This window comes from Olea europaea, unplaced genomic scaffold (genome assembly GCF_002742605.1).
Source record: "Olea europaea var. sylvestris unplaced genomic scaffold, O_europaea_v1 scaffold1165, whole genome shotgun sequence".
Taxonomy (NCBI): domain Eukaryota; kingdom Viridiplantae; phylum Streptophyta; class Magnoliopsida; order Lamiales; family Oleaceae; genus Olea; species Olea europaea.
In genome coordinates, this window is record NW_019229053.1 from 164,459 (window position 1) to 177,807 (window position 13,349).

Consider the following 13,349-nt stretch of genomic DNA (forward strand, 5'->3'; position numbering starts at 1 on the left):
GACAATCGATCATTCATTCATTTTATTTAACTATCTATCTCGTGGTAAGTTAAACATGTCTTAATCACGATTCGATCATATTTTTAATCCGAATTCATGTGCAGACACATTCAATTACAAGATTATAGTAGGTTTTATGAGCTGGGCTCTGGATCAGAAAGCCCATATAGTAGAAAGATATTGGGCCATATTAAACAATTTAGCCCAGAAGCTATCAGAATCTGGTATGAAAATTTCGGGCGTCGGTTCAAAGCTACCGGCAATTTGACATTTCACAAACCCCTAACCTTAATACCTTCCCCGAATCAGCTCATTTTTTTTTACCGAAATTTACTTCTTCAATTTGCTAGTATGAATGTTCTGTTTCCATTCCACCAATAATGATGACAACTACGGCTTCAATCTGGACGCTACATTTTCATTCGTCCTCGTTCCCTGTACGTCGAATTGCAAACCCTATTTCAATTCTTAAGGCATTCTTTTCTTTCCCATTTTCTGCTTATTTATTATTTATTATTCATTTCTGATTGTGTGCTTCTAATTTTTTTTTTTTTTGAAGATTCGGATTTTATCAAGTGAAGTGCGATTTCGTAGATATTTGGAATTTGCTTGTAATTGTAAAAACTGTACCCGTAGAAGTACGCTAAGAAAGTTCATAGTTAAAGCAGTGAGTTCAGATGATGACAAGCGCCTTCGAGATGAGGCTGTAGTTAATAACTCGTTAAAAGACAATGCAGTGAAGACACAGCAAAACCCAATTGCTAAGTTCCAAGAATCAATTAGCTCTCATCCTTTGCTAATTTTCAAGGTGATATCTGGCTTTCTGTATGTATCTGGAAATATTATGTTACCAATATGTTCACATTTATTTGGATAATGTTTTCTCATTCTCTGTCCAATGCTGAATTGGAACTTAGTAAAGGAATTTAAATAAGACAATATAGGTGTTTGAAAGTGGGGATGGTGGGCATGAGTTCTAATGGTCTAGGTGAATGCCTTGGTGACTTTTTGGAAAAGCAATAAAGAAACGTAATGAAGTAGAATAAAAATATAATAAAGGAAGACGGGTAGCCAATTTGTGCCATTTACTCCCTGTTGTACTCGCTATTCTACAATTGTTTGTTAATTTATGTTGTATGTATCTTATACAAATGCTGGTATGCACTGTTTTATATCTATGTATGTAGGTATTTGTAGTACTGCTACGTCTTGCCTGTGCGTATACTTTCCTCTTGAGTTCCACTTATTCCTGTGATAGTAGGCTAAGTAGGTAGTCAGAGTCTTTTTGTAATGATTGAACTTGTATGTTCAATTTGAACTGATTTGGCTCTTTTTTAGTTAGTCTATTATCTTACCATCAAAAATGAATTTACAATTATCGAGGATATTAAAAGGAATGAGGCCTTAGATTATTAGAGCATGTTTTGTGTATAATTTAAGAATTATTATTATTATTATTATTATTATTATTATTATTATTATTATTATTATTATTATTTTTTTTTTTTACAACAGCTGTGAAATCCTAGTACAATAGGTTGTAAACGGGGGAGGTTGGCTAAATTGACATAGCTAGATATGACAGTGAAGGTTTAATTCCCATGGACCATTCGAAACCGAATTAAAATTGTTCAATAAAAAATTAGCTAGGAATAGAATTATCTTGATTTTATTGCCGTTATGATTTTGTATCACACAAATATATTTTCACTTTTTGAATGCATGAATTTTCATCTGCAAGGTTTTTCAATGTACTATATTTTCTTTGAACTGGACATGCCACTTGGCAAAATGATTAGGTTCTCTCAACAGTTGAAAATATCATTTCATTTGAAATGCTAGGACTATGCTTTCGGAGCTATTGCTTCTTTTGCAAAAGACATCTGAACCTTGTGCAATGCCAGCTTGTTCCTTCCAGTATTTCTTCCTAGTTGGGGGTAATGGAATTATTCCCTATATTTAATTCTCCATTTTTGTGTTCTTTTTGCAGACTGAGAAATATTCTGGTATAAGTTTCGCTGTTGGATTGTGCATTGTTGCAACTATGTTAGTTATTGTGGTGAAAGGATATGCTGCAAGGAAATCAAGATACAATCGTCCTGGCTCTGTGGCTGATCTTGTCCGCCGTGGTCAGCTGAGATCGGATAGAAGAGGCATGTATGGTTCTAACATCAATTCTGTAAGCTCTAGGCATGCAACGTTAATGACAGATTCATGTGATGTTTTAGTTTAACAGTTTTACTGAAAAAGCTTTCAGAAGCCATGTCTTTTGCTAACTAATGGCAGATCATAGGGCGTAGTAGAACTGTTAAGCTTCAAGAAAGTTGAATTTATCTCTTAACTACTTGCTTTCTTTGGTGAACGGTTGTTTGACAACTCGTCAGACAATTTGCTTGACATCTTGAATAACACTGCATGTTTCAGTTTTATTTCATGCTTAAGATTAGATTTTCTTTTGTTTGTTTTCTGATTATTTTTTTCAGCTCAAAGCCTCTCAAATATGAAGACCCATTCAACAACCCTATGGTAAAGGTCAGCAAGAGCAATTCAACTGTTGAGATGTGTGGAAAAGTATACCGTTTAGCTCCAGTGACTCTCACAGACGAACAGCAATCAGTACATCAGAAACGGAGATCACGTGCATATCAGTGGAAGAGACCAACATTGTTTCTTAGAGAAGGAGAATCTGTTCCTCCTGATGTGGATCCCGACACTGTTAGGTGGATTCCTGCAAATCATCCCTTTGCAACTACTTCAAGTGATATCGATGAAGATTTGGCACAAAATAATGTGTACCAGAAGCACGGTGTTCCATTTCGTATTCAGGCAGAGCATGAGGCTTTGCAGAGAAAGCTTGAAGCCCTACAAAATGTAAGCTTCTTAAAAGAATGCATTGTTACTTGGGGAAAGGAAAATGTCATGACTAGAGATTGACCTCTTTGTTTTGCTATTAATAAATTTTTTAAAATCTAGAAGGCTGTATTTGATTTTTCCAAGTGATAAAAACTCTTCTGGTTATGATCTAAAAGGGAGTGTTACCAATCTTTATATAGAATTTTATTTGTTGTCTCCAAATAAAAACAATCTTTATGTGCAGTTTATGCATGCCCTTGCATACTTTGGTACCAGTTTGTTGGGTTTCGAATTGGATTGGAGTTGTACTAGATGTGAGAGCTGTGGCCATGTTTGGTAGTGCATCTAATCATTTCACCTGCAATTGCCACAAGTAGTTGATATTTAAAGAATGTGGGCATTTCTCATTGGTTACTTTTTTGGAGCCTTCCAACTTTGACAAAATGATTGGCCTCTCTCTCTCTCTCTCTGCATGTGCATTTAATGCTCATGGTAATCAAGTATATTTGTCCATCCATCCGTTGTGGTTTTATAAAGAATGCATGTCTTGGCTATATAAGAGAACAGTCGCGCTTCTGCCTCTTAACAAGCACGTTCTTCTAGATTTGCACATTACAGAAGATAGGCGTTGAAGTCATTTTACTATGTTTTGCAGGAGCAAAAACTCAACAAATTAGTGATTGATCCCACTGCAGCCAGAGACTTTGAGAGGCCACTAAAATCACAACTGAAGTCAGGCGATCAAGTAGAACAAAGCACCTCGAATCCTAAATCGAGTCCTAATCCTCCTAAATCTGATCGCGCACATAATTCCTGTGAACAAACCAATCTATGAGGATGCAGAAGCATGAAGTTTCACTTTCTGAAAACTTGTCTTCGACTAAGTACAATACTTGCAGGCAGCAGTACCAGATGATTTGCATGTTTTAGTGAGAAAGTGGCAAATTACCTGTTTGCATGGAGTCTTTTGCCAATTTTCAAATCTAACAGCTCAAACGTGGAATGTACATAGAATTTAATGTTGAAGTTGTTTGTCAGTCTGCAATAGCTGTATATTTATTGTTTGGAAAATCGATGGTCTGTATGGATGTTGAAACGTCTTGTGCACTTCTCATTCGAGAAGAATGATATTTTGGTTGTTATATCCATTGGTTTCGACTCAATGACAATCTTTTGGCATGATGAATAGTTAAAAGGAGCAAGGAAGGCAACTCAACAAGTTAGACAAGTTGATTGCGTTACTATTATGTCGAGTGAGATATGCATAGTGTTTCTTATGCTTTTTGATAATGCTGTCTTTGAGTTGTTAAAGGATGGATATGTACCAATATAATGATTATAGGCCAACAGGGTGCCAATTGAAATGTTTCAGAGGAATGGCGGATTAGATGATCAGAACATATTTTGCTTAGACTTAAATATACCCCGAGCTCATGAGAGTGACAAAATCTCAATATAAGGTCTTATTAAAGACATTGAAATTCATCTTACCATTCTAAGCTTTCTTTTCTTTATGGATGTCCAATCTTCAATATTTAGAGTTGCAGAATAATTTCAGTGGATCCCAATATTCCAACCATAACCAGAACATACAGCAAAAAGATAGAAAATTCACTCCCTTCATATTAGTCATGCAATTGCTAATTTTCAATGGAACTGCATTGTACAAAACTAGTTAGATAGCATATTTTATTTAGCTATCATGAAGAACTAACATAGGATTCAGGGTTTCTCAACAGCTGCAGCTGGATTTTCTCCAACAGAAAAGAACTCGGTAACGGTAACGACTTCCAGGGGCATGCCTTTGGTTTTCAGAATATACATATCTTACATCGAACCTGTTATTTGAGAAATATTCAGACAGAATCTGGGGTGGACTGTCAGCATCAAAATAAAATAAAAAGGGAAGAGGGAAAAAAGCATGTAAAATAAGTTACCTTCAGCCAGAAGCATCCGTTAATCTCATAGAAACAGCTACGGATGATATCATCAAGAGATTTGTGAATGCACTAATAAGGAATGATACAGAGACTGATCTAATGCTGAGATTGGAAAGAAGTTGACGCCGACCTGCTGAAGGATTTGAGAAGTACGGTATAAAAATCCAATGATACCAGAAAACTGCACAAACATGAGAATTATGAAGCACGATATGGCAAGAGTCTCAGTTTTAAATGTCTAGTCATTCTAATAGCCACAAATATTCAAAGTTAGTTTTGAAAAGAATTACAATTTTTTTGGATGTTTTTCCTTAAACTATGAAGTCACAAACAGGCAGATACTGATAGCTGCAACAACACTTTGCATACACGGACTCTATCTCCCACCTTACCACAAAAATGAAGAAATCATCAGTAGGAGTCACTATTCAATCTGAAGGAAAAGTTAATGTAATAATATCAAGATGAACATAAATACTACAAGGGCAGGAACTCAATGAAAGAGTAGGGAGTGAAACTCTATACTACAAGGTGTGATAATTTATGTTTTAATGAAAAGAAGTAAAGAAAGAAAGAGAGAGAGATACAGAAATGACAACAGACAAGATGTAATGGAGAAATTGCCATTCGAGGGTAGAACAGTCTTACTGAGCGTTTTTTAAAGAACAGAAATAAAAAAGGAACCAAAATATTGGAGTTGACTTACTTGCACTGCTCAAACTAGGTTAAGCACCTACGGAAGTTCTCTGTCAATGCCTATAAAACAGAAATCGAACAATATCCAGTATCGGCATTTGGATACCAGCTAAGGTCTTCTGTAGCGTTTCTGAGAGATGCAACATTGCTGGTCCGACTGGATGTTGATCCATAAGTTCCTTCAAATAAAGAGCAGGGTGTCTTACCAGAGCTGTGGCTTCGATGTGTTCACCATCAACAAGAAAATCGCCAACCAGGAGGGCAGGGACCCGCAACGATGCTTAATAAAAAAAAAATGTAATCACTCCAAGTGAGAGATTGTGTGTGGAGTTTGCTGTTGTGACACATAGTTGTTGGGTTTTGTTGATACCCAACAAGTCCATGCTATGATGTTTGTATCGGTTAAAGTTTAATTTCATAGGCTTCAGTCAGGATTGAAATAGTGGATTAATACCATGAGATGTGATCTAAAATTAGTAGCTCAACCCATTCACTTGTGATGACCCGTTTGTGCCTTTTTGACCCAGTAGTTGTTAGCCTAACAATCATGCTATTTGTACAACAAATTCGACAATAAATTTGACAATGTGTGAGTTGATAGACATCATGTCCATTGATTAGAAAAACTATTTTCGAATTCAATGACTAGGATCTTTACACTTTACACATTATCAAATTTATTGTGCACATTTATTGTACAAATAGATTAATTCTTAGCCTAATTCTTGCCCTAAACCTATAAATACTTATATAGGCTGCCCCCTTTTTAGTTAAAACAGTGGCTAACATGGGTGCAATAGATAGAAAACGAGGCAGCCGGGTTTGTACAATTGTGAGCTTTGCTTGGCGTCTTCCTTTCTTCTTCCCTTTCTTTGTGAGTTGCAACCATTGTCACCTTCTTTTGTGTAAAATCCTTTGTGGAATTGAATCTTTTGTCGGCTAGGAAATAAGAGGCATCACAAGTATTTTGGGTTGGAGTAACCTCGTGGTCGAGCAAATTGAGCTTGCTTTGCACAGTATTGAAGATTACTTGGGAGCTATTTTGATTGACAATTGGTATCAGAGCGGAGGTTGGTACTGTTTCGCGCGGGTAGTCGCTAACAATTAAAAAGAGATCAGACGATTGTGTAAGGAACAAACCTCTTGAGACAAAGTCCCAAAAAGGAGTGTTTTATTGGCGGTAATTTACAATTAGAACTAAACAGAATGCTTCCAAGGGGCGCAAGCACAAGAGTGCTGAAATAAATGTTTAAGTTTAAACTAAAAAATTGAAATTACATATTCTCTATTTGAAAGTGTTTGATTCTGGGTTCTTTTTTCTATATCTTTTCTTCCTTTTATATTCCCTTGATGATTTCTTCGTGACAAACCGCTTGGAAACTGCTTGATTGCTCTATAACTACTCACTTTCTTTATGGTGGCTAACTTGTCGTGGAACTGCCGTCTCTAACTGCTGCCACTACTCTTTGTCGTTCAACCGCCTTCAATTGGGTTCTTTGAATCATGGAATGTGATAAGGTTGCTCAATAACTGCATTTCTGGATAACCATAACATTTTATATTTGCTAAGATCCTGGGCGATTCAAAGGTATGGACGAGAACAGGGTCATTGCTCTGGGCGACTGTAAGACACTCCATTCGCTCAAATTTTGGGCGTCCTGCAAGCTTGGGCGATGATGTTACTGTGTTCGTGGGATTCCACTGCATTCATTAATAATCTTGTCTGGGCCTTTGGGCTATTTGATTTGGAAATTCCTCGATTGGGCTATTCAATTTGGGCTGCACTTTTAGTGTGTCAACACGTATAAATAGCAGAAAATAGATAAAAAAAAATAGTTGAAATTTATGGACTCAGATTTGCCAGACCATTTTTCGGTCAATCTAGAAGGCAGGTGGAGAAATGGAGACCATATTCCTACTCCAGATTATGAGGCCACCTCCCTGACCGACTTATGTTGCGCGTGGAGGCGCACAGACAGTGGTGCATGATTGCCATGTGCAACGACGGTGGCCGCACTTGAGGGGGTGTGGGATGCAGTCTGACGACGATCTTCAAAGAGAATCTTCAAAGATTTTGGGTTGGAATAACTTCGTGGTTGATCAAGATCAATCCAGTCTGCTTTGCACTTTTATTGAAGATCACTTGAGAGATATTTGATCAACAAAAGTAATGAGTTTTAATTGCATCCCAGCTTAACTTATGAGTTTAAATACATTTCTACATTTGGAAATCCAAATGGTAAGTTGAGGAGAGGATGATTTGTTGCTTCTATAAAAGCTGATTATTTCTCTGGAACAGTAGCTACCATGAAAGCCACAAAAGCAACCTCTACATTCAACCCTTATATTACTCACATCTCCAAGTCCAAAAAAACTCTCTTCATGACACACAAAACCGACTAAGTTGGTTCTCGGTTGTAGTTTCGAGTTACGCCCAAAACCAACCCACGCCCACCCCTGCTGGTGACTTCAACTGACAACTCCGCCTGCAAATTCAGGGACGGATCCAGGATGGGATCCACGACCGAGCTACTATGCGGAAAATTTTTTTTTTATACCTAAAAAACTGATTTTTTATCCAAAAAAAATAAAAAATACCTTAAAAAAAACTCTTGGACCGAGGGGGGGGCCTACAGCCCAGCCCAGCCCCCCCTATATCCGTCACTGGCAATGGAATAATTTTGTGGCTCTGTCCTAGTGTAACTCATGGTGTGCTCACAACCACACGCGTTGTGATCTACTTCGGCTGTCTTGTCCTGGGATATGGACCAATCAGTATTAGAAGTATAAGATAATATTTTTATCTATACAATAGTTGCCAATTACTTCTTTCCATAAACATTTACAACGTTTTACTGTAATGTGGACATATGCGTATTCACATAATGAGCAAGTCATAATAACTTTTCCAGATGTTTTAAATCTCTGCTTTTGATGCTTAGCTTTCCGAATCCTGGCTGCAAAAATAAATATGGAAATAAATTTTCCCTAATCCAATGTAGATTGTGATTCCCCATCCCAGTTATTGATACCCTCCCTCATGAATACGATGAAAAATGATTACAAAACAAAAGCATGGGTAACTTAAACGATGACCTAGTTCTTCAGGTAATCTTGTGCATCTCTCCAAGAGATGTAGCTAGATGCAAGAGCTTAAACAAGAATTATAATGCTAATATTTCTAGTAGAATATTTTAACACAAGCAATTTTTTAAATCAAGTCACAAAGTCTACAACCTCATTAACTTCTCGGATATATGTCCCAATGTCTTTTACCAACTTCAACAAGACTCTCCTTAACCTCTTGACATGCCGGAGATTTAGGAACTACTATGCATTCAAGTTCTGCTTTTGGCCTCGTGTCATGTCCTTCTTCTTGTTCATATTTTAAGTTACTAGAGTTATTGCATTTTCGACCCTATAATCGTGGAATTCCAAAAGGTGTCAGAGGGCAATCATGACGGTTGGATTGTCGGCCTGTTGGCTTGGCTGTCAATTGGAGAACTGATTCATTAACTATCATACTGATATCAGTCCATTGAAAAAAACAACCCAGGTGAACCAAGTGTGTAAATTAACAGCATTTACATTTGGTGGGATGAAACCCATATAGAATTTGTTTACAAATCAAGTCAGTTGAGAAAAAATAATCAACCTGTTTATTTGCACGTCTCACTTTATTGGCATAGGGAAGATGTCGATATTCTTGCTTTTGACATTGAAAACTGCCAAGCTAGAATCATCAATGGACTTTGTAACACAATCTCTATTATGCGGTTATATATGACATATGGTTAGGCGTGGTACTAGGTTCGCTTGCATTTTTCAGTGCTTTTCAATAAGAAATTGTCATCTCTATCTATCATTATGAAAAAATTCTTTGTAAAGTGTGTTAACCCTTCACAATTGGACTCGAATTTCTTTGTTGTGGAGTAATAAAGTTAGGAAGAGTTCCTGTAAATGTAGCACTTGCCTCTAATTTATACATTTATTGCATATTTCAGCTAAAATTCCCTAGTTTTCATTTAATCTGTGCAAACTGTGTGCATTCGTAGATATCGTGAGGTCATCACTACAGTCATACAGACGGTTACTACCTTTCGCCTATATGTACCACCATTCTTAGAATGAGAGGTATGCTCGATTACAATTACTGAACTTATTTTCCATCTAACATTCTCTACAGTAATAAAATCAAATAAATTGTTACTTCGTCCAATTCCCTTTTTTGCTATTTTCGCTATTTCAAAAATTTATTATTTTTGAATTAATTTTTTCTTTTTTTCAAAAAATTAATAATACTTTTATTAATTTTTTTTTTCATAAATTTATCTGAATTTACATAAATTAATATTACATCATAATATATCTCAAAGAAAGTGCGAAAAAAAAAAAGTGTTTATGTAGTAGTTTAGTGTTCAAAATTTGTAAGTATTAAAATACTTCTTTGTAAAACGCATTTACGATATTTTACTACAATGTGAACATACATATGCGTATTCACATAATCATCAAGATATACTAAATTTCCCAAATTTGCTAACTTTCCGAATCCTGGTTGTAAAAACTACATATGGATACAAAACTCCCCTAATCCAATGAAGATCGTGATTCCCCTTCCCAGTTATTGATATCCTCTCTCATGAATACGATGAAAGATGATTACAAAACAAAAGCATGCGTAACTTGAACGGTGACCTAGTTCTCCGAGAGATGTAGCTAGATGCAAGAACTTAAACAAGAGTTTCAATGCTGATATTTCTAGTAGAATATTTTCACACAAGCAATTTTTTAAATCAAGTCACAAAGTCTATAACCTCATTAAGTTCTTGGATATATGTTCGAATGTCTTTTACCAATTCAACAAGACTTTCCTTAACCTCTTGACATGCCGGAGACTTAGGAACTACTGTGCATTCAAGTTCTGCTTTTGGCCTCGTGTTGTGTCCTTCTTCTCATTCATATTTTAAGTTACAAGAGTTATTGCATTTTCGATCCTATAATCGTGGAATTGCAACAGTTGCCAGAGGGCAACATGATGGTTGGATTGTCGGCCTGTTGGCTTGGCTGTTGATTCTAGAACTGATTCATTTAGTATCAGATTGATATCAGCCTATTTTGAAAAAGGACCAATCTCAGGTGAACCAAGTGTGTAAAGTAACAGCATTTACAGTTGGTGGGAAGAAACCCATATAGAATTTGTTTACAAATCAAGTCGGTTGAGCATTGTTTACTTTCATGTCTCACTATATTGGCTTAGGGAAGATGACGATGTTCTTGCTTCCGACATAGAAAACTACCAAGCTAGAATCATCAAGGGATCTGGTAACACAACCTGTATTACACGGTTGTATATGACATACAGTTAGGTGCAGTCCAAGGTTTGCTTGCATTTTTCAGTGCTTTTCAATTGTCATCTCTTTTTATCATTACGAAAAATTTATTTGTAGAACCCTTTACTGTTTGTACTTGATTTCCTTTGTTGTGGGATAATAAAGTTAGGAAGATTCCTGTAAATATGGCGTTTGCCTCTAATTTTCGACATTTATTTTATACTTCAGACAAAATTCACTGGTTTTCATTTAATCTGTGCAAAATGTGTGCATTTGTGGACTAAAAAGGATGCAAAACCTCTGTTCCCACACAGGCTGTTTTCAATTTTTGGTTGAATCCGTGTCAATAGATATAATAGTTTTGGTCAGCACCTCTCTTACGATTTTTACTATAGTATAAATCATAAAATATTGTACCTTTATAGTGTCTATAAATCTATTCTTTAAATGAGATGTTCTCCGAAAACTTATACCTACACTGACTTTCTAAAAAAATTTATTCTGAGGAATGAAGATTGGACCAGTGCTATAGTTGAGACAACTGCACAAGATTAGCCCATGATAAGCTCGTTCAGTTCATTCACACTAAATTTCCATTTCTCTTGCCTCCAAGTCCAGTAGTGCATTAGATTTGGATAATAAACTCATGTTGTCATCTCAACCACATGAATCGTGATCTACTTCTGCTACTTTGTCATGGGACGTGGAGCAATCCAGAACACACTGAGTTCTGAGATCATTCCTACAAAGCGGGGCATCTTGCATTAGTTTTCAGGATTTGTGATGTTATTGTTATACCCTACCGCTAGAAGTCATTCCAGGTTTTTGCTGTCAGAGCAAATCCAGCCGCAGCTGAACATGAGTAACTGAGAAATACCTGAACCTTCTATTAGCTAAATAAAATATGCTCTCTGCCTAGTTTTGTAGAATCTAGTTCCATTAAAAATTAGATATTGAACGGCTATTATGAAGTGGATAAATTTTCTAGCTTTTTGCTGTATGCTATGGTTGGTTAAGTTTGAAGTAGAGGGATCCATTTGAAATTATGCTGAATCTTTTAAGGATTGAAGAATGAGTAGTTAAAGAACGCTTTGCATGCCAGACCATTTGTTTTACCCTAAACTCAGGGTTAATTTTCCATGTCTCGTCCTTCCTGCTCCCATCCCCGTCTCTGAACAGAAACTTCGGTTCCATTTGTTATTAGATTTAATAAGAATCTAATACTAGATAGGTGTTAAATCGCTTTTGGATGGAATGGCTATAGCACTGGTGCTTCCTTGCCCCTTGTCAATGCCATGGCTGATTGTATACTTCGAGAGAAACAGAAGCTAGGTAGAAGTCCTTTGTATGTTAGAACCTCTGCTTTTCAATATTTTATAGCAATTTAGGCTCGTTGACATAATCTCAATTACTTCCTTTTATAACACGTCTACATAGTTGAGCCCAAAAAATAAAAAAAGAACTGTAAAGGTGACGAAATCTTTCTAAATCTCATACATACATATGTGTATTTACATAATTGTCAAACGTAACCACTATCCCAGATTCGCAAAATCTATGTCCTTGAAGGCTTTCGAATCCTGGCTATATAAATAAATATGGAAACAAATTTCCCCACATCCAATGTAGATTATGATTCCCTGTCGCAGATATTAGTACCCTTTTGGTTGGAAAAGCTACAGCAGAGGCGCTTCCTTACCCCTAGTTAATGCCATGCTTGGATGTGCATGAAATGTGCAGGTGATGTGCACTTCAAAAGGAAGGGAAGCAAGGCAGAGTGTCAATGTTGGACGAATGAGAATGCAGTAACACAACTTCAGGGTGTCACACCCCATGACGATCCACAATAAACATTAAGAAACATGGCAATGATACTAATGTCAAAGATTCGCTGTTAAAAAGCTGGCTCGGCATTTACAAAAAGTTTGGCCAACATAAGTAGCGGTGGATGTTCTAGACAAAAAGGGTTTCTTTATCTTATTCCTAGTTGTAAGGGTAAAAAAAAGAACCTCATTAGACTTTGCATATTATGATTCCTTGACTCGGATATATACCCTCTCTCACTTTGATTTTAAAGTGGTTGGCTCTAAGCTCATTTTAAACTCAGCTCCAAATTCTGTTTTGGTATGTTTTATAGCTACTTAGACTGGTTGACAATCCTATGGTTGAGAACAATTGACACCTTTAATTTTAGGAATCAAATTTTGAAAATTAATTATCAAAATTCATATTACATATTACAAGAATAAGATAATATTTTTATCTTTGCAATAATTGCCAATTACTTAGTTCCATAACACATTTAAGACATTTTACTACAATGTGAACATACATATGAGTATTCACATAATCATCAAGTCATAATAACTTTCCAAGATTTGCTAAATCTCTGCCTTTGATTTTTGGCTTTCCGAATCCTGGTTGTAAAAATAAATATGTAAGCAAATTTCCCCTAATTCAATGTAGCAAGTGATTCTCCACCCCAGATATTGATAGCCTCCCTCATGAACACGAAGAAAAATGATAA

At 36.2% G+C, this 13,349-nt stretch overlaps 1 protein-coding gene across 2 annotated transcripts; it reads left to right on the forward strand.

Moving 5' to 3' along the window:
• Nucleotides 1–260: 260 nt before the first annotated feature.
• Nucleotides 261–4,016, forward strand: LOC111373795 (protein MULTIPLE CHLOROPLAST DIVISION SITE 1). 2 transcript variants are annotated; one of them, XM_022996355.1, is made up of 5 exons: nucleotides 261–437; nucleotides 560–808; nucleotides 1,991–2,157; nucleotides 2,484–2,871; nucleotides 3,509–4,016. In XM_022996355.1, exons 1-5 carry the CDS (start codon nucleotides 381–383, stop codon nucleotides 3,686–3,688), a joined length of 1,041 nt encoding a protein of 346 aa, XP_022852123.1. In that variant the 5' UTR covers nucleotides 261–380; the 3' UTR covers nucleotides 3,689–4,016. The 2 variants fall into 2 exon arrangements, with proteins under 2 accessions (XP_022852123.1, XP_022852124.1); XM_022996356.1 differs by lacking the exon at nucleotides 560–808 and having other exon boundaries at nucleotides 263–437.
• The last annotated feature ends 9,333 nt before the right edge of the window (nucleotides 4,017–13,349 follow it).